At 38.5% G+C, this 27,533-nt stretch overlaps 1 protein-coding gene across 3 annotated transcripts in view; it reads right to left on the minus strand.

Annotated features, from left to right (window-relative positions):
• Window positions 1-27,533, minus strand: part of LOC149565630 (uncharacterized) — a 122,900-nt gene that overhangs the window by 23,644 nt on the left and 71,723 nt on the right. For all 3 annotated transcript variants that reach the window (XM_089819140.1, XM_089819139.1, XM_089819138.1), the window contains one exon: window positions 5,803-6,022. In XM_089819140.1, coding sequence (XP_089675266.1) covers window positions 5,803-6,022 — 220 coding nt within the window. The remainder of the gene's footprint in view (window positions 1-5,802; window positions 6,023-27,533) is intronic.

Here is a 27,533-nt window from a genome sequence, read left to right on the forward strand (position 1 = left end):
GACTAATGTGCAGAAAAGACCTTACAAGTTAGGAATGGGAAGGAATTCTGAAGAATGGTAGGGATCTCAAGAAAATTTTCATTGCCAATAACGAATGGTGATGCATTGTAGACTTGGTGAAAAGTAAACTCATAGCCGACAGCCGCACTTCAAACATTGCCCTTTGGATGTTGCCCGTGGTTGATGGATTGTATAAATGAGAGGTGTATAACTGGGCACAATTTCTTTCAGATAAACTTCAAGAGTTCATGGAATTAAAACACAAAGCCTTTTACATGCCCCACCACGTCGTGGCTTTATTTCTAGAAGCAGTACGGACTCAGGTGAGCAATGAACATTGAGGGACATTCATACTAACCAATAAGGTGGAACCCTACAAGCCAGCTATGACATATTGGCTCCATGTGGACACCATGAGTGTAGGATTTGACAGCGGCAAACCATGGAAAAAGAAACCAAAACAGGCAGTTGTGGTGGAGGCACTGGTTGGCAGTCCGGAAGAGGACAAGGAGGAATAGAGTTCCAAAGACAATGTGAGCAAGACAGATTCATCTTCCTCAGATTCCCAGGAGGCATAAATCTTCCTAAGACACCTACAGGGAACTCCGCAGGAAGTTGTTTTCTTACCACCTAGAGAGGGGCCACTTCCAAAAGGAATATCAGAATCTCCAGAGATTTACCATGACCAAAGCCTGACTGGTGGTCTCGAAGGAATTGCTACAGGAGTAGGGGAAGTAAAGCATGGCTCAGTAATGCCTATGGATGTTCTTGACCAAGCCTAGGAGAGAGCCAAAGGAGTTGGCAACAGGCAACAACTTCCAAAATGGGGGGCTTCCAGATTATCACTCCCAAGGGGGGCGCAACTAATCCCCCCAGAACAGCACACCCGCACTAAAGTAATAGATTTGAGATGCTAGACAAAGTGTGCACATAAGGTGAGGTTGCAAACACCTTTAGGCCCAAAAGTAGTCCACCCAGTTAATCTTGTAGTTCAGTCAACAGGGGTAGTGGATAACGAGCAGGGAGACATTCACGCTATGGGGAGTATCGCGAATATGGCTGATATAGTCTTGGAGGAGGCTGTCAGATTACTTGAGGGAGAAGGGATGGTGTCCTCCCCTCTATTGGTAGTTAATGAGGACACAGTAGAGATACAAAGTGAGCGCGTGGAGCCCCCTAACACTGTCTCTTTCACAGCCAAGGCAGTGTTATTTCTCACCGGGTTGCACACCATGGAGCTCATGCAACAGGTTAGGTCTCAAAAGCTAGAAGTTGTCATAATAGAAGTGGAAGCATTGGTCGCGTTTATGCAGATAGGCTGCCATATAGACAATGGAGTATTAGAGTAGAGTGGATATTTGCAGGAGGACATGGTCGCTACATGGACAAAAAGATCTATTATTCCCTATGGACAGGAACACTCGTTGCCTCTCATGGAGACCCTTGCAGCTATGGAAGTTAGGAGACCTTCTTGGAACTCCAACGGGGAAAAAGCTTGGCAAACTCTTCAAGATCAATGGAAAGCAAAGAAAGTTGCTCCTTAAGGGTACTACAAGGTGTTCAGACAAAACAAAAAGATAGTTGAACGTGACCTGCAATGGCTACGGGGAGCTCCAAGTATAGTGATGTCTTCCCATCCCTCTTTTTAAAATCAAAGTTTTTCAGTTTTAGTGTGTTCAGCAGTCGTCTGGAAGACTTCTTTTTTGCCGGGGGGGTTAGATGTAGTAGAAAATAAAGTAACTATTGTACTTAGCGCTTGTTAAGGCTTAAGCGGGCTAGGTAGTTAGGAGTTGAGGGAATGCGTCATTTGGTTTTCCCAACCAACCGACCCTTCTATAAGTACTTGGAATATTGTCAATGTACTCATGATGTTTTGGTATGAATAAAGTAAATCATTTGCTTGCCAATTGGTATTGTAGTATTAAGGTACATTCTATGTTTTGCTCTGTATGCATATCTTTATTATTCTATGAACTTGAGTAGTATTTTCATTCTACAAGGGTGATCGCATACTTTGAGACCCTTGGCGATGTGTTGGCTATGGGTTGTGTGATTGGTCATAATGCAATGACTAGAATAAAGGAGTTACAACTTGTTTAGCCTTCATATAGAAGAGATGCCCAGTACGCTTTCGATCTTTCTTTGAGGCAAGAGGTTGGTTGTCAATTGAGACGTTGAAAATGATGGTAGACTGGACCACGAAACTGGAATCGGCATAGGAGCGCAACAATATGGAAAGGCTTGGCCGTGAGGTAGTAGAGGCATAAAAAGGTGCCTACTGTGCTCAATGATGTGCCGAGGCCGATAGAGTGGCGACTAAGAGGTCTAGAGAGACTACAGAGAAGTCTACGAAGAAGTTAGCCATCCACTTGGCTATACAACACGCAGAGTGGGCAACTGAGCAAGTAGCGTTCCTACAAGACAAAAGCATGGTTGAGAAATAGTTAGAGGAGGCCCGAGCTAAGGTGATTGCGAGTCGAGTAGCATATGCAAAGAAAGAAGTTGTATAGATAAATTCACAAACACAAACATATTTGCAACTTTGCACTGAGTAAGTCTACCAATTGCGAGAGATATTGGACTCTACAGGGACGTATTCTAAGCTGCCTAGTCCTTCATAGTGTTATGTAGTATTATTATCCTTGTTTTTTTGTGTTTAGTCTTAGACATTTTACATATTGTCATCCGGAGACGACTTTCTTTTTGGGGGGAATGATGATGTCGGCAAAAGTGTCTTATGCCATTGGAAATAGTAAAACATGTGTTAAGGGTTTTAGTAACCGAAGGGCATTTTGTTATGACGCGATGGTTGGGTCGCACCCCTTTGGAATCTTTATGTAGACTCTTTGTTGGGAGATAAGATTATTCAGTTTTAGTCGTTGCTACCAATCTTGTGTATTGGCATATGATGTACTTGAAGCATTGTAGCCTTAATTAAATATATATGGTTCCTGAAGTGTTATATGTATTTCTATGTTATGTTTTGTCATATCCCTATTTTAAGATAGAATTTATTTAATAATTAGATAATACAATGTTAGTAAATAAATAATGATAATAAAGTTATATTAAAATTAATACTAAAATATAAAAATAGGAAATTATTATTATTTAATCTATATTATCAATGAAATAATATTTAGTATGATATTTTAAATAATTAAAAACTAATAATATCAAAATGAGTAAATAAAGAAACTAAATTAAATAGAAGAGAAATTATTGCAGAAAGTATGTTAACTTTCTAAATAGAATTTAATAATAAATAATAATAAACACAAATAACTAAATAAATAATATAACATAGAATAATAAAAATTAACTAAATTTAATGAAAAGTCGAGAGATATTTAACAAATAGACATGACTCCTTTAAATTAAGATATAAAAGGGAGAGTTTATTTTAGAGGGGGAAAAAGAGGAGAGGAGATAGGAGTTCAAAAAGGAAAAATAGAAAAGTAAAGTAATATGAAGAAAATAAGGAAGTGACTTTCTAAAAAGGTTAAATGTAAAAGGAGTGACAGTGGTCTGAAGCCATAAGGGGTAGCTAGTACTTAGGATGCAGATTTCATCACATGCGATGATAAACATGGAGTTCTCTTAATTGGGGGCATTGTGTTTACATTTTGGGCAAAAAGGGGGAACATGGGCTTTGACTTACCAACGCTCAAGCTTGCATGTTGGGGTCTTGAGCTTGTTTCTTCTCTTTTTGATCACCTGCTCCCTCGAATGTTCCCTTTTCTCCTCTGTGATCATCTCCTTTAGAAGTCTAACCACCTACAACAATATTAACATCAGGTAAAGGTCCTGTCTCACAAGTCAGCTTAAGCCTTGAGCCTTCCTTTGGTGGGTGCTCATTGCCTATGACAGGACTATGATTTGTGTGTCCAAAGTAGGTGCGACTTGAGTTGATGGAGTTGTTAGGTTCTGACTTGGTGGTGGTTGACGATTGAAGGATACACTCCCTAATCTATCTTCTCTTTTCTTTGTCAACCACATTATTTTGACCTCTTAACGACAAGGGTTGTTATTATATCCACATCACTTTCTTCAAGAGCCTCCCAATCAACTGGTTCCAAAGATTTACCTTGTATCTGTGTGAAGTAGAGGTGGTCTATCACATCAGATTCATCATCCCTAAAATTTGCCTCATGGCCAGCCTCGGCCACATTCTCCTTCTTACTTCAAATTCATCATACCAATCTACCCAAAAATCTTCTAGAAGTGGGTTGTAAATATAAGACGAGCCCAAATGCAAAGTGTATTTAACAAAACCCTCTGAATCAAATTGCCCCCTCATTACATCATGTGTGCATTGTATGTTTCATGACTTCCTTAGAAATATTTATAGCGTCTAATGAGGATTGGCAGCTATATTCCCCTAGGTGGATAGGGAAGTGAATACCATCTTTATGTCTCTTTGCATTGACAATCATTCTAGCACTATACTTAGATTTCAACGACTTAGAAAAAGGACTTAGCAAAAAGGTTTGAGGGTTCGAAACCTGATGAAAAATTTATTTCTAAGCTAAGGGTAGAAAATATGGGCAACACACCTCATTCATCAATGAATGACTTATATAGTTGTAACTTGCCCAAAACTGAATTTATTTTAATAATAATTTTCAATCATTATGAGATTCAAATCATAATATATAGGCTGTCATATTCACATGTTGATTCAATACTTAATCTTTTTTTAACTCAAATCTAATAGAAAACAATTCCCTAACATTCAACAAACTCATTTCATATGTTCTATAATTATACCTTGCATGAAATATGTTTCTTTAAGGAATGTAGATAGTTTTTCATAATTTGACGAATCTTACCCGGATTTTGTCAAGTTACAAGGTTCGTGTCAAAACTGAATCCCTCAAGCTTTTTCAATTCACGACTTTTTACACTATGGTAGGAGATATATTCCTAGGCTGCTTCACAGCTACCATCATCTCCTCATTGATTTCTTGAGAGCACCTACAACTTCAAAGACATACTGAGAATACACTATTTATCCTCTAAATATAGAATTAATGCCATGGCGAGCATTAATGTACAATTGCACATTCTAGAATCTTGTCAAGCTCTTTGTCATGTCCCTTTTTTCAGGGCATTAGGAATTCCAAAGTTAAATTCATAAAATATGAATTTTGGCTTATGAGAGTTTAAAGAAAATTTATAAAAGTGGATCAGTTTAATATTATAGAGGGGAGGTGACAAAGAAGGAAAAGGACAAAAGGAGAGGAAGGAAGCTCAAGGGTCACATGTTGGGCCTTTAAAAGAGGCATGAGAAGCTCATTTGGATGCAGGGATATTGATTTGGTTGAGATTTCTCTTGAAAAAACTAAGGAAGCTTCATATTTAGGATCCGAGGACGCAAACCCTCAGGTTCTTCTTGGGTGAATTGGACGCAGCCCCAATTCATCATCTATAGCGAATTCGCAACAGAGTTCACAATTGCATTTCAAGTTCTTTTCTGGTCATCCAATCTATCTGTTATCACTGTTTTTATGATTAGACTGTTATTGTATTGCTGAATATTATAGTGCAATAAAATTTTGAGTAATTTCTATGAGTAATTACTGGTTAATGTTGCTGGTCTTCATTGCATAATTTATTTGTTTATACTCTGAAAATTATTGCAGTAAAATTGGGGAGAATATCTGACCAGGATATTACATTCTTGATAACTAGTTGTGAATAGTTCTCAATAAATTTGTGGGTTTGCCGTGTATTTCTAACAAGTTCATTGAAAATGAAACGGAACATAAGATTTTATCTTTAAAGCTTGCATACGTTCACCTTCATCTAATCCTTCAGTGTTGTTGTACTTTACAGCTTCTACTCTATTCAGAACTTCCACATTACTTCCTTTACCATACTCAGGCAATGGAATTCTCTGCATATCTGCAATCTTCCTTTGACTTTCTACAAGCTTCTCGATTAGGCAAAACTTTACTCCATCCCATTGGCATTCCAAGGTAACTAATTGTTTGTTTGGCGGAAAGTAATCTCTAAATACCTGCCACAACATGTTAGAAATTTGATTGTAGAAAATACTAAAAGAAAGAAGTCCTGTGCTAAAAATTTGTAAAAACTGCTAAGCCAAAGACTTCAATCATCCTGCACATTAAAAATTGAAGTGAAAAACACATTTATTTTTCGATATATCTGATGAAAAAATTCAACATAAAAATTGAAGCGAAAAACACATTTTTTTTTGATATATCTGATAAAAAATCTCAACGTAAGTATTTTGTACTCGGTATAACATCAAAAAGACTCTTGTCCTCGTACATTCATGGCAAAACTTTCTCAAAAATGGTATGTTTTGTATCTGGCAATTGACTGATTCGAATACAAAATATTTACAAATCATTTGAGCCATTGAATGAATAAAATGAAAATTTGTTTAATACTTTCAAAAGGAGTAGAAATATATTCCTGATTCCTGCAATCTAAAAAAAGGGTTTAATGAATTAACTAATGATGTTTATTGATGTGATCACATAATCACCATGTTATTTAAACTTATGTAATTAGCTAATACTTAGTATTGCTGTTTATTTTCAAAATTCCAATATTTAGGAAAGTAGAAAAACTAAGCTGATTTTCAACCAGCCAATCAGAACTAACCTTTGTACTGGGCAATCAGAAGGAAAGGTGATATAATACGTCAAAAAGAATTACTTTTAGGTTAAGCTTAGTATTTTATTGATTAAGCTCTATCCCTTTAGAATTACACATAACTGTGAAGAGTAAATTTATGCAATAATCTTCATAAGAGGATCTTGCTAATATATTATTATTGTGTTCTTTTTCCTAATCTTGAATCCACATTTATAGCATCTGATCTCTATTTTATAGTTATTTCAGAATTTCTTGTATCGATAGAAACCTGAGCCTTTTTATAAGTAGATTTGGTCCCTTACCTTCAAACGTAGCATGAGAATCCATAATTTCTGTTAACAATATATTTACACAAGTTCTTTGCAAGAGTCATTTTCTTGATAAAATTGATAACTTAGAGAATGAAGAAAACAATGCATGAGACATCTTATTGATTTCCCCCCTTTCTCATTTTCCCACAAACTGTGTTTTGTTCTCCTGCTTTCCTCTCACTATTCAATTTCAGCTAAAATTTCTTTTATGAGCAGAAACTGTTTATTCATACGCTGAAAAACAATCAGAGGTTAGGAATAACACATGGTAAGTCTGGTGCACATGTTTAATAAATCTATTCATAGTATGTTAACATGGATTGACAAGTGGTTTAGAGAAGACAGGAATGTGATAGGATATATTCTAAATAATAGGCAATACCTATTGTTTAAACACATTTCAAAGATTTAATAAAAAAAATGAGTAAAGTATTTGAGAGTGTTTTGCCTTTGTATGCAACTGTTAGTCTCAAACCAAATGAAATATTGGTAGCAGCCAAGGACTATTCTTTCTTGTAATATCCCTATTTTCATGCCATATTGTTTTGTGAGCATTTGCCAATTTTGGGGGCTTTTCAAAGGTTTCCAGGTGAGTTGGGAGAGTCCCAGTGCTCTTTGAGAGCTCAGTTCAGGGATTTTTTGGCATCCGGTGGCAGTTTGGAGTTCAGTTAGTTTTCAGGTTTGCAGTGACACTCTTTGTAATGTTTTGGGTCTTCTTGGTTGTTATCCATAGTTCTTGGAAAACACTGTTCACTTTAGAAGTTCCCATTACGGCACTTGGCATCATTCTTCGGTGTCACTTCCTTCTTGGCTTGTTCAGTTTCAATTTTCAATGTCTTCATAGTTAGAATAGTTATTCTGAGGTTGACCAAGGATCAAAACCCCCCTTAAATACACTAGTTTTGGAGGTGAAGAATCCTCCCTAGATGGCTTGGTGTTTTTATAAAACGAATTGGATTTCATAGATATTCTGAACTTGGGTTTGGAAAAAAAGGAAAATGTACAAAGTTTTTCAATTGCAAATTTGTGGATTTTATTTTTGGTGTGAAAAAAAATCAGTGCTTTTTGGTGGTGTTCTCATGTGCCCTTGATGCTGGCCACATAACTGAGGATTTAGGGAAATGCCCTAGCTGAATAACCTTCTTTTCGCATTAAAAAGAAGCTAGAAAGGGTTTAAATTTTTAGGTAATTAATCATACAATTTTCCAAACCAAGGGGACTCCTTATGGCACCCTAAGGATGAAAACCCTATTCAAATACACTAGTTTTGGCATGAAATATCCTCCTTGGCTGGTTTGGTGTTTTCACATAGGAAACACATTGGATTTCATGGATTTTACAAAAGGATTTGATGAATGAGTTTTGGTGGTGAAAAATCCTCTTGGGATGGACCTCTGTGAGTATCACCTAGATGCATCATGTAATGAATGCTAAGTGTCGCACTTATACTTATGAGAGATGGGTTCTTGTGAACCACTATTCATGAAGCATGGGTCAATTACTCAATTAGGTTGACTCAAAAGCTACGTTTTAAATCTTGATAGCAATACTTGTTAGAACCCTTCCTCGGTTCAAATAACTATCATAATTTTTTTATGGGAAATGTGAAGCCTTTTTATTAATGAAGTATTTGGTTTAATTATGTGAATTATAGTATTAATGGGCTATTGATTTAATTATGATGAATATGAACTAATGGTGGTTATAAAGATTAATGTTCAAGGATGGATGGTGTTATATATTGACGTGATAATCTAGATGATTATGCTAGTTAACAGTTATTTTGAAATAAATATAAGCATCGCTAAGTTCTTCTTATGAAGGGAGGGGAAGTATCATCAAAGAGAGAACGAGTGCACGCATGTGAAGGAAGGTCAGAATCACCATCCAAGCTGGAACCTATAGCTAAGAATATTGATAATTAGGTCACCTGGTTAGGATTCTTGTGGTTGTTAGTTGTTTTTGATCATTTTGTCAAATAACTCTTTATGGTATTTTTTATAGGATATAAATCAGAATCTTCTATTTGCCGATAATTTGAATTTATTACATTTTAAGAGTAATTAGTAATTCAATATTCAATATTCAATGTTCAATGTTCAATGTTCAATGTCCAATATTCAATATTCAATATTCAATGTTCAATGTTCAAGTATATTGTATTTTGTATTGGGTATGTTGCAATTTTACTATGTTCAAGTATTTGGTTTTATTAGTTCTTATACTATTATAAATCATTTCATAACTAAAATTTCAGGTACTGTATGTATAGTATATTACAGCATTCCCCGCCACCATCCCCAAATTGAAGCCCTTTATTCCCGACTCAAAAGTTCCCCAATGCTTGTGTTACACTAGAATATAGAGTTCTTTATTATCATGAAAATAGATTTGTTATTTGGTCCATCTTTAAGAGTATTGTCACATGTAACAGAAGCATCCAAATATAATGTTCTTTCCAATATAAATCAGAATCTTCTATTTGCCAATAATTTGAATATTTTAGTTTTTAATAGTAATTGGTAAACCATAATTCAATATTCAATGTTCAAGTATATTATATTTTGTATTGGAGCTTCTTCAATGTCTCCAAGTTGCGTTTAATCCCCAAACATTTGCTTGATGGCTTCTACTGGCTTCCTCACCTCCCATGGAAATCGTGTTTGTGTCTAGTTGTCCATTTGTGCCTTCTCTCTCACGCCTGTGTTTGTCTATTCTTTGCGGGGTTTGTGGTGTTTGCTTGTTTGTTCTTATTGTGTTCGATTGTTCAGTCTTCTTCATCATCAGTGTTGTGTTGTTCTTTGATTGCTCATGTGTTTGTGTTGGCTCTAGTCTGTCATCTCGTTATTGGTGTTTATTGTCTCACCTGTGTGCTTTGGTTGTGATGGAACTCTAAATTTTGGAAGAATTTAGAGTCCCAAAATACCGTTCCAAAGAGAGAATCTTTAGATCTTACCCACTACTTATATTCAAAATGTTTCAAAACACTAAAATTCACATTGAGAAGAATATAAGACACAAGACAATGACAAAACCATGGAAAGAACCTCATTTCTATGCAGCGACTGTGAAAAAATATACTGTGTATTATTTCTTCAGTAGTGCAGAAGTACCCTGCAGTTTTCTCACAGCATGGAAGTATACCCAGCAGCAAGCTTAATCTGTGTGTCGAAGTGCAGTCAACAGAAGGATGAACATTGCCGTGACAACAGTGATATGAGAGTTCACCTGGACCTTGTGCAGTTGAGAAATTAGCATGGAGAGGACATAGTTACATGTGAGAATAAAGGCCTAGCTATGTAGGGAATATACCTCGAGATAAGTGCCTTATCAAATACATGAGATTTGTGGTTATTTGGGAGTAAAATAGTGTGGATTGGCTTTTCACATCACCAGTGGTGGAAAAATGTCAAAGTGCATACTATAACGAAGCAGAACAATATATGAGAATGTCACACCTGAACTCCTCAAGTATTTTCTGGGATGATGAATTTTGTATGCAACTTTACTCGGAGACTCAAGAAGAATGTTCTCAGACATGAACAATGATTGTCCGTTGGATAAAAGATGTTCTGGCCTTCTGCAATGATCATGAATATATAATTAGTTGTTAGATTTGGGAATCTGGAAGTACATATTAGTGTGTTACAACGGGTGTATCATGGCACTCTCAAGACACAATAAACCAAGGTGTGTTGACATCCGGGTAGTGGTTTCAAGAAACAGAAGATGGAACCCGATAAAAAAATATAGCAAAATCCATATCGAACAATCTAGGAGGCAGTCAAGCTTTCCAGAACGAAGGTTACTGAAGGAGAGGCTATTACACCTAAGGCTAATGCTTCATCAACGGAAATAAAATTCCCTAAGACGACATGAAATCAAGGCAGTGGATTCCAGCATTACTCCAACATAAAACATCGATATTAGCCTTTGATTGCTTGCCACACAACGTTATTTTGAAGAAAATAAATGGTGATGCTAAAACATTAATCTATTCAAAGATTTCATAGTTCCATTGATTACTTTCCAGGAATTAATGCTTATTATCATTGTCGTGCGGGAAATGAGCGTGGCCTTTCAATTGGATAGCCAAAAGTTGATGCAACACCATCATTCTAAGCATTAGAATGGAAGGAATAGAATCGTGCAAAATGAGGAATTAAGGAAATAACGCACGTAATGTCAAACTTTGGGAGGAATGATCTTCCATGATTCAACCTTGACGCTACAAAAACAACACAACATTGAGGTGCAATAACCAGATCAGGAATTGTGAAAAATCAACTATTGCAGTCACTGATTATTAATCTCCTATCACAAACGATTATTAAACTGCTGAAAATAAATTCCCAGCTAATATCGAAAAATAACACAACTGCAACTTCACTTATAAAATACGGAAAGAAATGCGCAACACAATGAACACAATATTTTCGGACAAATTGTCCCTGGAAAAACCTCTAAGGGAAAACCAGTTCTACAGATGAGGAATTATATTAAACTTCAGCAAATCAAGAGATACAAAATTCTTTGCCTTTCACTGGCAAAACTCCGACAACCTCCTAATTTCTCCCGCTGATAGTCCCCACTGCTATCCCCATGCTAACACTGCGCCCTTGCTAACACTGCAAGACTGTTTGCTAACATTGCAAACGTTTCTTTTCAAAACTTGTTCTCCAAATGACCCAATGACCCCTTTCTATATTACTCCTGTTGGTAAACCAACGACCGAGATTAAATCTAACCAACAACTGAGATTAAGACAACTCGACAGCCAATAATAGAATTGGTTGCAAAGTGTCCAAAAGGAATCACTAAAATTAGTAAATAATAACCATTTACTAATTTTTGGCTAGTGGACAAACAACTGTCCAAACCACCCATAAATACAACTGCTATTCATAGATAAGGACGAACAAATATCCAAGCTACCCATAAATACTATTGCTATTTCCAGGTCAGACATAACAGCTGTCCAACTGACAATAATTAACACTCCCTCTTAGCGAGGAAGTTGTTCTGCATGACACCCATCTTATCTCTAAAGAAGATAAATTTGGCCTTTCCCAAAGCCTTCGTCAGAATGTCTGCTACCTACTCATCTGTAGGTATATATTGTAGTGGAACAACTCCCCTTTGTACACAATCTCTGATGAAGTGATATCTGATATCTATATGTTTAGACCTATCATGAAACACTGGATTCTCAGACAACTTGATGCAACTCTGATTGTCACAATGTATCACAGCAGTCTCAACCTTCTGACCAAACAAGGCTACTAACAACTTCCGAAGCCATATAGCTTCACATGTCGCCATGCTAGCTGCTATGTATTCTGCTTCTGCTGAACTTAGAGCCACAGACTTCTGCTCCTGCTGAACCAAGATACAACTCCTGATCCCAAGCTGAAACAACACCCTGAAGTGCTCCTTTTGTCTGTTGTACTTCTTGCCCAATCCGCGTCAATATAGCCTATCAACCTGATACCTTCACCTCGAACATATCTGATCCCATACTCGACTGTACCACACAAGTAACGTGGCACATGCTTAGCCGCTATCCAATGCATTCTCTTTGGTTCAACCATGAACTGACTAAGAGAGTTTACTGCAAATGCTATATCTGGTCTAGTGTTGACCAAATACATAAGCGAACCAATCAACTGTCTATATAAAGTGGGATCTACATCCTTCTCCTTAGTTGTATCTACCTTCCTCCAATTCGTGATCATGGGTGTAGACATGGCTTTGCAATCCTCCATCCCGAATTTCTTCAAGATTTCAATGCAATATTTCCCTTGACCAAGGAAAATCTCCCCATCTGTCTGCCACACTTCCATGCCTAGAAAGTAGTGCATAAGTCCAAAATCCTTCATCTCGAACTCTTTTGCAAGGTTCCTCTTGCAATCCACTATGAGCCCTAGTGAACCTGTAAGAAATAGGTCGTCCACATAAAGAACAAGAATGAGAATCTCACCCCTAACCATCAAGTAGTAGAGGTTAGCATCTGCTTCACTCTTCACAAAGCCCATTTTCTGCAAGTATGTATCAATGCGCTCATACCACGCTCTAGGAGCCTGCTTGAGTCTGTACAATGCTTTCTTCAATCTGCACACGTGGGTCTCTTTGTTGTGTGCTACAAAGCCTTCTGGTTGTTCTATGTATACCTCCTCCTTCAACTCACCATTGAGGAATGCTATCTTGACATCCATTTGATGGATTTGCCATCCCATCTGTGTTGCAAGTGAGATTACAGCTCGTATAGAAGTATACCTAGCAACTGGAGCAAATGTCTCCTCATAGTCTATTCCCTCCTTCTGAGAGAACCCCTTTGCCACAAACCTAGCCTTGTATTTCTCGATGCTACCATCTGCACCATGCTTTATCTTATAGATCCAGCGTGATCCAACTACAGCCCTATCTGTTGGTCTAGTTACTACCTCCCACACATCATTCTGCATTATTGAAGAATATTCCTCAACCATAGCATCTCGCCATACCTGATGTTTTGCAGCTTCCTGATAGCTAGAAGGCTCACTATCTACCAACTGACTAACTAATGCCACATAGTCATTGAACTTGGCTGGTTGTCTTCGCTGTCTAGTACTCTTCCTAGGAGCTCCCACAAACTCCTGAGTATCCCTTTGTGTATCTGGAACCACATGGTTCCTACTGCCAACTGTAGAGGATGAAATGTCAACCTCGAAGTCTTCTAGATGCATTTCCTGTTGCACCTGTTGCTCCATACTCTGTGAATCTTCACTAACTGAGTCTACATTCGTACTGGTAACTGTACTTGAGCTTTGCTGCCCTTGACTTGGTCTTGGAGCTTCTGTTGGCTGCTCACTCCGATCATCTGCTAGCAAATCTCTGGATCTCCTAAATGCCTTGTCCTCCATGAACTTGACATCCCGTCTGACAATAATTCTTTTAGTCCCTGGAATGAAAATCCTATATGCCTTTGAGGTCTCACTGTACCCAACAAAGTACCCCCTCTCTGCAGTCTGATCTAACTTTGTACGTGTATCTCCAGGAATATGACAATATGCCAAACTCCCGAATATCCTGAAGTGACTAACATCTGGCTTCTTCCCTGTGAAAGCCTCCTCTGGTGTCATCTTCCCTAGCACCTTGTGTGGAACTCTATTCTGAATGTAGACTGCGGTATTACACGCCTCTGCCCATAAGTAACGGGGCATGTCCTAGTCATGTAGCATAGCTCTTGCTGCCTCCGATATAGAACGGTTCTTCCTCTTAGCAACTCCATTTTGCTGTGGATTGTAAGGAACAGTCCATTCTCTCTTGATTCCTTCTCTGGTGCAGAACTCCTGGAAGACATTTCCTTTGTACTCACCTCCATTGTCTGACTGAAGAACCTTTATCTTCTTTCCTGTCGAATTCTCCACAAGAGCCTTGAACTATTGGAATCGACTGAAAACCTCATCCTTAGTCTTCAAGAAGTATATCCAGGTCTTTCTAGAGAAATCATCAATAAAAGTAACATAGTACTCATATCCTCTGAGAGATTTCGTCGACATTGGTCCACAAACATCTGAATGTACTAGATCAAGAACACCCTTAGATCTGGTGTCACTCCTTGGAAAAGATGCTTTCGCAAACTTCCCCAACACACATCCCTTACATACATCGTCATGCTCTGTGCTCACCTCTGGAACACCTGTCACGGTCTCACGAAGCAATCTAAGTGCTCCATGATGAATATGGCCCATCCTCCTATGCCATAGCTCTCCAAGATCTCTAGGATTACTGTTGCTCATAAGTGCCTTAGGAGTATCAAACTGCAATCTATAAAGGCGACCACTCCTAACTCCAATAGTTATGGGTGATTTCCAATCCTTGTGCTTAATCAACACATGTGTCCCTCTAAAGAGTACATTATACCCCCTATCCTGAAGAACAGATACAGAAATCAAATTCATACCTAAGCCTGGCACATATAACACATCATGAAGAGGAATTATCTTTCCATTCTCCCTCTGAAACTAAACAGTCCCTTTCCCAACAGGGTTGAGTTTGGACAAGTTACCCATAGAAATCTGGATGTTGGTGTCCTCCTCCTTGTAACTAGAGAAGTACTCTCTAACTCCTGTCATATGAAATGACGCCCCACTATCTATACACCAAACACACTGTGAGGTTGAGCTAACCATACAAGCTATGAGTGCAAACTCATCTTCAATTCTGCTGGAGAGTTCTTTTGCACTTGCTGAAGCTGCCACCTGCTTCTTACCCTTTTTCCTCTCTAGGCAATCACTAACATAGTGGCCAAACTCGTGACATCCAAAGCACTTGACCTTAGAAAGGTCCTTCTTCTTTTCACTTTGTGAATTTGATCCTTTGCTAGATCCCTTCTTTGCTTTCCCTTTACCCGCTAGGGCAACGTTCCCTTGTTCCACCTCATTTTTCTGACTCTTGTTGGCCCCATTGACAAGACTTAGTCTAAACTCCTCCTGAGTGAAATCAGTCCATAGTCGATCCCAACTCGGTAAAGTATCTCGTCCACTGACAACTTGAACAAAGACACTCCATTGTTTAGTAAACCCATTTAGGGCTATTCTCACTAGCTCATCATCACTAGGGCTATCTCCAACAGTTGCCAACTCATCCTTGACAAGTCTGAGCCTGGTGAGGTAACTTGTGACGTCTTCTCCCTGATTCATCCGGGTATTCTTTAGCTTCTCTTTGAGAATCAACTTCCTGTTGGTGGTAGCATTCTGGTACAGATTTAGAATGGCGTCCCACATCTTCTTTCCTGTATCTAGCTCCGAGATATGTGGAACAATATGATCCTTGACACCATCAAGGATAATCCTCCTCGCTTTGGCATCGTCCTTCCTATATGTTGCAAGTTGTGTTGCATCCGTTGGTACAGGTACACCACTGGTAGCATAATCCTTGATACCATTCTCTTCCAACAATAAAGAAATTCTGGCCTTCCAGACACCAAAATTTGAGGCACCATCCAATCTATCCTGATCTCTCAAACCAGCTGAAGCCATCTCAAGGGTTTAAAGCAATAATAAATCTAAAGAGATCAAAATTTCTTTCCTAGGGCAAAACTCTTCTACCCTTAACAATTCTCTGATACCATGTGAAAAATCAACTATTGCAATCACTGATTATTAATCTCCTATCACAAACGATTATTAAACTGCTGAAAATAAATTCTGTTAATTATTGTCAGTTGGACAACTGTTATTTCTGACCCGGAAATAGCAGTAGTATTTATGGGTAGCTTGGACAGCTGTTCGTCCTTATCTATGAATAGCGGTTGTATTTATGGGTGGTTTGGACAGCTGTTTGTCCACTTGCCAAAAATTAGTAAATGGTTATTATTTACTAATTTTAGTGATTCCTTTTGGACACTTTGCAACCAATTCTATTATTGGCTGTCGAGTTGTCTTAATCTCAGCCGTTGGTTAGATTTAATCTCGATCGTTGGTTTACCAACAAGAGTAGTATAGAAAGGGGTCATTGGGTCATTTGGAGAACAAGTTTTGAAAAGAAACGTTTGCAGTGTTAGCAAACAGTCTTGCAGTGTTAGCAAGGGCGCAGTGTTAGCGTGGGGATAGCAGTGGGGAATATCGGCGGGAGAAATTAGGAGGTTGTCGGAGTTCTGCCAAAGAAAGGCAAAGAATTTTGTATCTCTTGATTTGCTGAAGTTTAATATAATTCCTCATCTGTAGAACTGGTTTTCCCTTAGGGGTTTTTCCAGGGACAATTTGTCCGAAAATATTGTGTTCATTGTGTTGCGCATTTCTTTCCGTATTTTATAAGTGAAGTTGGAGTTGTGTTATTTTTCGATATTAGCTGGGAATTTATTTTCAGCAGTTTAATAATCGTTTGTGATAGGAGATTAATAATTAGTGACTGCAATAGTTGATTTTTCACAGGAATTACGATTTTCTAGATAAGCTTGTAATCGTTGCAGTCGATGGCCATAGTCGATGGAAACCAAATTTCTCTTGGTGAGTTTTTGCTCTGAGTACACTATAAGAGGGAGGACCACTCTCCGAGAGGACGCTTTGAAATAAAAACAAAAGTTTTGAATATCTTCTGAAGATAAATCCGAGAGTGATAGATTTGAATGATTCAGACCTGCCGCATCGCCAAGGGATATCATGGTAAAAGTGTCATCCACGGTAAAGCAAGGATTATTATCGTATAGGGGAGAGGACCCAATAGTTGAGCGAGGTCCAATTGTCAGTCACTCTATGGTGACTATAGAGTCCAATCTTCCAACACATTTTTACTATATATTGTAATTAATTTGATAAAAAATATACCAATACTTGAACACATTTAAACTTATAAATGTTATAGAAAAAATAAATATATGAATTAATTAATGATTTAAATAAATAACTTTTTGTCTCAAATAAAATATCATAGCTATTTCATATATGTGTCACTCAAAACATAATATGCTCAATTAAATAAACATTGATATCTTAGTGTACAAATACTACTCTTGTGTATGACTATTGGGGTAGCAATGTATATGCATAGAGTAAATCATATTAATAATATGTCTCATCACAAATATAAAAGGTGAATACTAATAAATGCCTTGTATTTTCTTATAAAATGTGTGAGATTGTCAAAAACTTTTAGTGTTCAACTAATGGTCCCTTTGTATTGGTTGTATTTATATAATAATGTGTTATTTATATAACAACAAATAATTTTTTTTTTGTTGAAGTATTTGTCCTTTTGTGTTATATATAACAAATATTTATGATTAATAATAACTATTTCGTCCATTTAAGTTACATATATGTTACATTTCATATAGTTATACAATACTCTATTAACAACAAATGATAATTTTAAATTCAATTATTAAATAATTTTAGATTAAACTTTGGTCAAATGTTTAAAAAGTCATTTTTTGGACACATCTCACTAGGTGCACTATTTTAACGAGTTGCGTAATGAGTCACATCTTCAAACCTTTAGTTGTAAGTAGTTTAATGTCCATTTTACAATTCTAAAAAAAATGGTGGTCTTACGATATCTCATGTAGCGGCTACATGTTGACGAAGTTAGCCCTCACGACTACTAATTCCTCTCCCCTATTTCAAATACAAATCAATGATGGAGCATATTATAAATTAGGAATGCCATATGATATGTTTATCTTAGTCTATAATTTACAAACATTTAGGTAAGTTTTTTTAAAAGAGACATGATTCTTTAAGAGGTCACAATATCAAGTATAAATATGCATTGTCCTATTTGCAAAAAAGACAAGTGAAACATATTCAAAGAAGCATTTATAAAAGAGATATTTTTGTAGGGAGGAATAAGGAGCTTAAAGATGATTTTGTAATATAAATTTATTTATTATATTTAACGATAAATTAAAGTCTTTTTTGCTTTTTTCTTATTTAAAAGGCATGGAGATTTAAACTGCAATTGTTTCATCCTTTATAATCATTTTTAAAAAAATTGTAAACAATTTAAAACGTCAAATAAGTGGACACATTCATCTAGCATCTTAAATGTGATTATCATAGATATGGTGAAATATCAAATTGTTTCCGTAATTGTGTCCAGTTTGTCTCCCTACCATAGGAGTTAAAATTCAATATGGACTAATTTAAGATTGCATATATATTTGATCTGTCGCATCTTGATTATTTAATTGTTGATAGCATAAGTGCGTAGAACTTTATAAAGTTGTACATGGAAATCTTCATTGTAGTTGACTTTGTTGCCTACTGGTCTTTTGAATCATTGAAATTGGGTTTATATTTGAGGTCGGAAAATATATATCTTCCTTCTTACAAGCATCAAATCCATTATTAACAAATATTATACAAAACATTCAATCAATTCAAACATTCAGCATTCAGCATGCAACTTGTAATTGATCAAGTTCAAGGACTTTGTCAACCGAAGAACTCATCAAAGCTTAGATTCACTATAGAAAAGCCTTAAAGAAAGCAATCAACGGTTAAGGTGAAGGTCTACTTGCCTAGGTGTAGTGGAGCCTGAAGTGCACAAGAATCAAGGTCATTCTCGTTCAATCGCTAGAATTGATTGTGAAATCTTATTGGAGAAGGGCAAGCTCTTGGATTTCCAATATGTGGTTTTCAGAACCAACAGGCTGTTCATGTTTGTCTTCATACCTACATGCCTTCTTCATTCTCATTCCCTTCTTTTCATCCATCATCTTCTTGTACTTGTTTTCATGTTCACGTCTGGACGCTCACCTTGTGTTGGTAGTTTGAGATCTAGTGACGTGGTAGTCTGGGCTTGTTGGGTGATTGTTTGTTGTATGTGTTCGTCACTACTACTCCTCCCACACCTACGTCCTACTTGCTTGTTTTGCGGTAGTTGTAGGTTCTGATGTACTTGACCTAATTTTCTATTCCAGAATTGGTCTTGTCTTGGTTGTCTTGTTGTCTTTCGATGCTGCTTTGAGTTTGCTCCCCCACTCCTCTCCATGTTAGACCACGTGGATGGCAATTTTGTTGCCCCTCCAATTGACTCTATCATCTCTACTCCTCTAGTCACCTACCAGCGGTTGAGCCACCCTTCAAGACATCTTGGAACGCATGGGTAAACTGGAACAAGACAATGAAGCTCTTAAATGCTCTCTTAATGACCTATCTACTTTGGTCTCTACTTTGACCACTAAGAACACCAAATTAAGACAATTAATCAATGCCAACATTACATAGACCAATGCCAAAAAATTGGGTATCTCAAAGCTCAAGGCCAAATACACTGAGTTGCTTTCGTCTCATGACAACCTCATTGCGAAAACTAATAAGGAACTTCATTCCTAGGCTTCTATCTACAATAACAGTAATAATGATTCTCCTATTCCATAGGTGTTGAAGTGCTTGTACAATCTAAAACTACTTAGGAACGGTCACAATAATTTAAGGAACTTAATCTTGGAGTTTGTGGGCTTCCACAATTGTCACAGGATCCTATGGTCGTGGTTGGCACCTTGCTTGACGAATATCAGGGTCTTATAGGGATCATCCTTGACAGAGCCTAGTTTGGGTTCGATTTTGCTTTGATTCTCCATTTTAAAGTTGTTGATCGCCTTTGTGCTCCTAAGCCAAGGAGGAAACTTTTCCCCTTGCCCTCAAAGATGTTTCTTGAGGAAGATTTAACAAAGTTGCAAGTTGTTGAACTAAAGCAATCTAGAATATTGCTTGTTGAGGTTAGGAAAAATGACAAATGGACTGTGATTCCTAACTTAAAGGTTGTCATCAAGGACTCTTTTCCAATTGACTGATCAAAGTCATCCCGAGGATAGAAAATGATGTCTACGTAATGAGTAGATGTGAGATGGTTCTGCAACTTCTGATCTTATAGTAAGTTGTTGGAATAGTAATTTCGATCTTCGCCTCGGCTGCTTCTTGACGCCTTAGGTACCTCGGATATTTTTTGTCTTACTTAAACCCATAAGAGCCTCGTTTGTCCCCTTTCTCGCATTCCTACTTTTCAGTGGTTGTTTGATTGTCGAATGGAAACTAGATTCTCAGGTGGTGTTCGCGGTTCAAGGGGAGTGAGGTGATTGGTTTAGTATAATATCTAGCATCAAGTTTTCGTTCTCAACTTTGACACTTAGGCTAGATTCATGTGGGTCTATGTTCGCCGCACTACCTGTTACCTTAGGGATGTCTCTTTATTGCAGTATGTTACTTCCCATCGACCTCTTCTTCATTTGCCATTCATAATGTTATTGATGGGGATCCATACAACAATCTTATCAAACAATATCTCGCAATTTTCGATTGACGATGACATTCTTATTCTCAACGACTTTAATGCATGTACCCAGATTAGGCAGGCTCTACTACATGACAGTTACTAATTCTTATTGCACTAAGGATATTGAGATTGGTGCATCTAGCCTCAATAAATCTTTGGCTGTCTCTGCAAGCTCGCCCACTAAGTACGATAAACATCTCCCTTTTTGTGAGTCCTTAGCTCTTGTGATCTGCAATAGGCTTTAGTGCTTTTTGGGTTCCCATGCTTTCACCTGTAAACCACATTTTGGTGGGGCCAACATTGTTGTTTATGTTATCTCCTCCCAGTTGTTCATCCCCTTCATCTCTCAGTTCTCCATCACCCCTCTCTCCTTTGCCTCTCCATCTCTAGCTTGAGATCCCCCCTACCTTAGCCTCCTCGCCCCCCCTTGCCCCTCTTGTTTGGCTCGCTACTCATATCCTTCTGCACTTTGAGGATGATGACCATTACCTCTTCATTTCCAATCTTAGATAGTTCCTTTCAGCGAATCCCTTTCCCTACTCCCCCACGCTTCCACCGTATTCTCTCGTCTCTCTACTGTTATTCAAGAGGCTACCTTATTGTTTGTCCCTCATTCAGTTGCCCTTTTCGAGCCATGGCCTAGACATTCATGTCCTATGAGTTGTTGGTATGATGCAGACAATAAGGCTTTTGACTCTCACCTTTGCCATGCCTTCACCCAGCGTCACCATTCCTCCCCCTTTCAGCAGTAGTCTTATTGCCTCCTCCACCTAAGAAGAGTCTCTTCATCTCCCCTGCAGGGTCTCTCTTCGCTCCTCCCTCCTTCGCTCTCTTGAGTCTTTTTGCATACTTTTTTTCCTCGTCACTCCACCCTTCCCCCTAAGCTTGTGTTGCGCACCTTACACTCCCATGTCTCCACTATGTATGATATCCCAGACCAGCGTCCTATCTAGCCTATCCCCACTTCTATGTGCCATCTTTTTCACTTGCTCGACTATTTTGGAGGCTATCAAATACATGATTACTGATGGGGCTTTTGATGAGGAGGGCTTTCAGACTGAACTCTTCAAGCTTGGTGCCACCGTCCTTGGCTCCCATCTCTCGAAGCTCCTTAACTAGGTGGTCTGTTTGGGGTTCTCTCCCTCCTGTTCCCACCACATCATTCATTTGATCTATAAGGTAAGCGTGGTTTCCACTCCTAGTAACTACAAAACCATCATGATCGGCCACACTTTTCCTAAGTTGTATGTCATAACCCTTAATATCCTTCTTTCTAGAGAGATTGATCAACATTAGGCTAGGGCCAGATGTCCAGTAGGTTTCAGGTAGGATCATCAAACTATGGACCACATTTTGACTCTTTGCAAAATCCTTGAGGAGGACCACTCTCGCTCCTCTAAGGTTTACTATTGCTTTGTTGACTTTCGCAAAGCCTTCGACATGGTTCCTTATTGGGCATTCTTTCAGAGACTTTGGAACATTGACATCTCAAACATATCACTACTATCTTGAGACTATGAGCTAGTTCTTGGTTGTCTTAGTTTTCCCACTGGCTTTTGCAACTCCATTCGTAGCACTATGCGGATGAAGTGGGGTTGTCGTCTATCTCCTACTCTGTTTGGAATTTGTATTGATGAGCTCAAGGGTTTTCTCCTTGATCACCCACCTTCCTATGGGTGATGATTTCCTTCTCCACCAAGTTTTGATTTAGATTTTACTCTTCACTAATGATGTGGTCCTTTTAGCCTCCTCCCAAGAGGACATACAAAGACAGTTGGACTGCTTAGCTTCCTTTTGTGATCTGAGGGAACTGTTTGTGAACGTGGGTAAGACTAAAGTTATGGTGTTTAATTATCTTAAGAGTTCCCATCTTCACTTCACATTTAACAACTTTGAATTCTCATGTTACCACTTCAGCCTGAGACCTACTATCCATCCGCGTATTTCTAAGATGTTTGATTCCCTGGCTCTTCTTGAGAGACAGTGCGTCGAGCATCATTTCCAGGATGTCTTGTCCAAGATGACACTTCTTGATACTCTTGTGCGCCCCCCCGGTTCTCTATGACTCTATTGTCTGGGGGCCTTCTCTCCTGGTGTCAGATTGGACATTTATCGAGTGGGTACAAACTCTTCTCCTTTAGCAGTTTATTAGATGCAAACTATTTGCACCTCATAGTATTGTTCTTGCTGAGTTTCGGGCACGCCCCTTCATGTTTCAAGCCATCTTCAACACTGTCTAGTTCCTTCATTGTCTTTATGGCTTTGTTGACTCTGGGGAGGATTGTTTGAGATATCCTTACCTTGCCTACTATTCTTTGGAGTCCCTTGCTCTCTACTGCCCCCTCAAGTCGGTCTTGTGGGTGGTTTGAAGGGGTCACTTCCCTTTTGCATGCTATTGGGATTGAGATTGACTGCCTCCCTTCCTTCCAGTATTCCTTGGATTTCCCTACCTAACTTCTCCCCTTAAGGTAGTACCTGAACAGATGCATTATAGAGGATATCTATAGGCACTACATCCATATCACTTGGGTGAACCCCATGAAGGGCTTCGATCAAAGATAGCCTTCTATGCTGAGCATTATTTTGAGATTTAGGATGGTATCATTGTTCATCCTTCCTACATTCCTCTTGGATCCTTTAGAGCCGGTTCTCATCTTTTCCATACCAAGACTGATCATTCACTTGATAGTAGTGACAGGATCTGTCAGCATTGTACTCTCAGTGAGATGGAGTTGGTGAAGTACTTTATCTTTCATTGTGCTACCTACTATGACATTCATTGTAGGTTCTTTTGTCTTTTTAGAGAGTCTCGCTCCATCTCATCCTTCTTCAAGTACACAAATCAAAGATGTGTGGCTCTTTATCTTCAAAAGACTACTCACTTAAGGGACCACTCTCTTTAGGGCCCCTTACGTCCTCTATCTGATCAGCTTATCACCTCTTTCTTCCCTTAAATGGTTTGTGCCACCAAAAGGCACTTGGACTCGCCTTTTCAACCTAGATCGATGAGACCATGGAGATCCTATTTGCAAAGATTCAAATCCACTCCCTCTACCTATTCAAGACACCTCCAAAGGCAATAGCATTGTATGCACCGCCCCACTACCACTACCACTTCTACAAGTTATCCCATTATTCTAAATGTCTCATAACTCTTCTTCGAAGACTCCAATAGTTTTAATTATATTTTGCATCATATCAAATTTGGGGGTCAAAAGACTTCGCAATAGTACAAACCTCCCTAAAATTTTGTCTCTTTCCTCCTGTAGAATACTGATGGCATCAAGTGTTTTTCTTACTGCCTTATCCATGTCTATCACACTTAATTCTTCCTTCTCAAATTCATCAACTAGCTTCTCTAACTTTTCTCCATCTTCTTTGATACATTTTGTAACATCTTCAACATACTTGATTGATTTTAATGCATGTCATGTAGACTTTCTTACCTTGATGTACCCATGCTTATTGCCCCCTCCCCCTTCCTGCAATAGTCTTATTGCCTCCTCCACCTAAGAAGAGTCTCTTCATATATCTTGCAGGGTCTCTTTTCACTCCTCTCTCCTTCGCTCTCTCGACTCTTTTTGCATACTTTTTTTCCTCATCACTCCACCCTTCCCCCTAAGCTTGTGTTGAGCACCTTACACTCCCATGTCTCCACTATGTATGATATCCCCAGCTAGCCTCCTATCTAGCCTATCCCCACTTCTATGTGTCATCTTTTTCACTTGCTCAACTATTTTGGAGGCTATCAAATACATGAGGATTGATGGGGCTTTTGATGAGGAGGGCTTTCAAACTGAACTCTTCATGCTTGGTGTCACTGTCCTTGGATCCCATCTCTCGGAGCTCCTTAACTAGGTGGTTTGTTTGGGGTTCTCTCCCTCCTGTTCCCACCACATCATTCATTTGATCTATAAGGTAAGTGTGGTTTCCAATCCTAGTAACTACAGAACCATCATGATCGGCCACACTTTTCCTAAGTTGTATGTCATAAACCTTAATATCTTTCTTTCTAGAGAGTTTGATCAACATTAGGCTAGGGCCAAATGTCCAGTAGGTTTCAAACAGGGTCATCAAACTATGGACCACATTTTGACTCTTTGCAGAATCATTGAGGAGGACCACTCTCGCTCCTCTAAGGTTTACTATTGCTTTGTTGACTTTCGCAAAGCCTTCAACATGGTTCCCTGTTGGGTATTCTTTTAGAGACTTTGGAACATTGACATCTCAAACATATCAATACTATCATGAGACTATGAGCTAGTTCTTGATTGTCTTAGTTTTCCCACTCGCTTTGCAACTCCATTCATAGCACTATGGGGATGAAGTGGGGTTGTCCGCTATCTCCTACTTTGTTTGGGATTTATATTGATGAGCTCAAGGGTTTTCTCCGTGATCAACCACCTTCCTATGGGTGATGATTTCCTTCTCCACCAAGTTTTGATTTAGATTTACTCTTCACTAATGATGTGGTCCTTTTAGCCTCCTCCCAAGAGGACTTACAGAGACAGTTGGACTGCTTAGCTTCCTTTTGTGATCTGAGACAACTATCTATGAACTTGGGTAAGACTAAAGTTATGGTGTTTAATTATCTTAGGAGTTCCCATCTTCACTTCACATTTAACGACTTTGAATTCTCAAGTTACCACTTCAGCCTGAGACCTACTATCTATCTGCGTATCTCTAAGACGTTTAGTTCCTTGGCTCTTCTTGAGAGACAGTGCGTCAAGCATCACTTCCAGGATGTCTCGTCCAAGATGAGACTTCTTGACACTCTTGCACGCCCCCCAGTTCTCTATGGCTCTATTATCTGGGGGCTCTCTCCTGGTGTCAGATTGGACATTTATCGAGTGGGTACAGAATCTTCTCCTTTAGCAGTTTATTAGATGCAGACCATTCACACCTCATAGTATTGTTCTTGCTGAGTTTCAGGCACGCCCCTTCATGCTTCAAGCTATCTTCAACATTGTCTAGTTCCTTCATTGTCTTTATGGCTTTGTTGACTTTGGGGAGGATTGTTTGAGATATCCTTACCTTGCCTACTATTCTTCGGAGTCCCTTGCTCTTTGCTGCCCCCTCAAGTCGGTCCTGTGGGTGGTTTGAAGGGGTCACTTCCCTTTTGCATGCTATTGGGATTGAGATTGACTGCCTCCCTTCGTTCTAGTATTCCTTGGATGTCCCTACCCAAGTTCTCCCGTTAAGGTAGTAGCTCAACAGATGTGTTATAGAGGATATCTACAGGCACTACATTCATATCACTTGGGTGAAACCCCATGAGGGGCTTCAATCAAAGATAGCCTTCTACGCTTGGCATTATTTAGAGATTTAGGATGGTATCATTGTTCATCCTTCCTAGATTCCTCTTGGATCCTTCAGAGCCGGTTCTCATCTTTTCCATACCAAGACTAATCACTCACTTGATAGTAGAGACAGGATCTGTCAGCATTGTACTCTTAGTGAGGTGGAGCTGGCGAAGTACTTTATCTTTCATTGTGCTATCTATTATGACATTCATGGTAGGTTCTTCTATCTTTTTAGAGAGTCTCGCTCAATCTTATCCTTCTTCAAGTACACGGACCAAAGATGTGTGGCTCTTTATCTTCAAAAGACTACTTGCTTGAGGGACCACTCTCTTTAGGGCCCCTTACATCCTCTATCTAATTAGCTTATCACCTCTTTCTTCCCTTAAATGGTTTGTGCCACCAAAAGGCACTTGGACTCACCTTTTCAACCTAGATCAATGAGACCACAAAGATCCTATTTGCAAAGATTCAAATCCACTCCCTCTACCTATTCAAGACACCTCCATAGGTAGTAGCACTGTCTGCACCGCCCCACTACCACTACCACTTCTACAAGTTATCCCATTATTCTAAATGTCTCATAAGTCTTCTCCGAAGACTCCAATAGTTTTAATTCTATTTTGCATCATATCAAATTTGGGGGTCAAAAGACTTCGCAATCGTACAAACCTCCCTAAAATTTTGTCTCTTTCCTCTTGTAGAATACTGATGGCATCAAGTGTTTTTCTTATTGCCTTATCCATGTCTATCACACTTAATTCTCCCTTCTCAAATTCATCAACTAGCTTCTCTAAGTTTTCTCCATCTTCTTTGATACATTTTGTAACATCTTCAACATAGTTGATTAATTTAGTGCATGTCATGTAGACTTGCTTACCTTGATGTACACAACCTCTTAAGTCCTTGATACATTCATTTATTACTTCGACAGTATTTGCAATATTTGCACAAACCTTATGGAATTGTTTTTCTTCAAACTCTCTTTAAGCTCTTGCCTTAGCTGATTCTGCAAGTGTTGTATAATGAGCATCAAATCCCTCTATTGCCTTTGTCAAGTTTTCTACAACATTGTTATTATCAAGTGTCTTTTGTACTGGTAAAGTGTTTTGTAATCTATCAAGTGCTTGTTCTAAGATTCTTGCATGTTTCTCAAATTTCTTCTCTAATTGCTCTTTTGCTTTGGCAAATGCTATTAGTGATACACTCATTAATGCATTCTCATCCATAACCTCCTTTACAAAATTGCAAATGTCTTGATTAAGGTGACTTGCCAACAATGATTACAGTGATGAACTAGGTGAAATAGGTGATGAAACAAGTACCTTTTCCCTCATCTCAGTCATAATTGTAATGTTGCCAATTGTAGTTGTCCTTTGTTCTGATGGTGTAGGAGACAATATTCTCGTGTACTAGCATCTGCTATGGGAAATGAAGGTGTACCTTCATTTTCCATAGATCTAACCTCTGACTGATTGACAACCTCATCCTTCTATCCTTAATCATTTTCCTTGTCCTAATTATCTTCATC

Source organism: Cupressus sempervirens, chromosome 3 (genome assembly GCF_028749045.1).
Source record: "Cupressus sempervirens isolate cs-2001-9-10 chromosome 3, ASM2874904v1, whole genome shotgun sequence".
In the NCBI taxonomy this organism is placed as follows: Eukaryota; Viridiplantae; Streptophyta; class Pinopsida; order Cupressales; family Cupressaceae; genus Cupressus; species Cupressus sempervirens.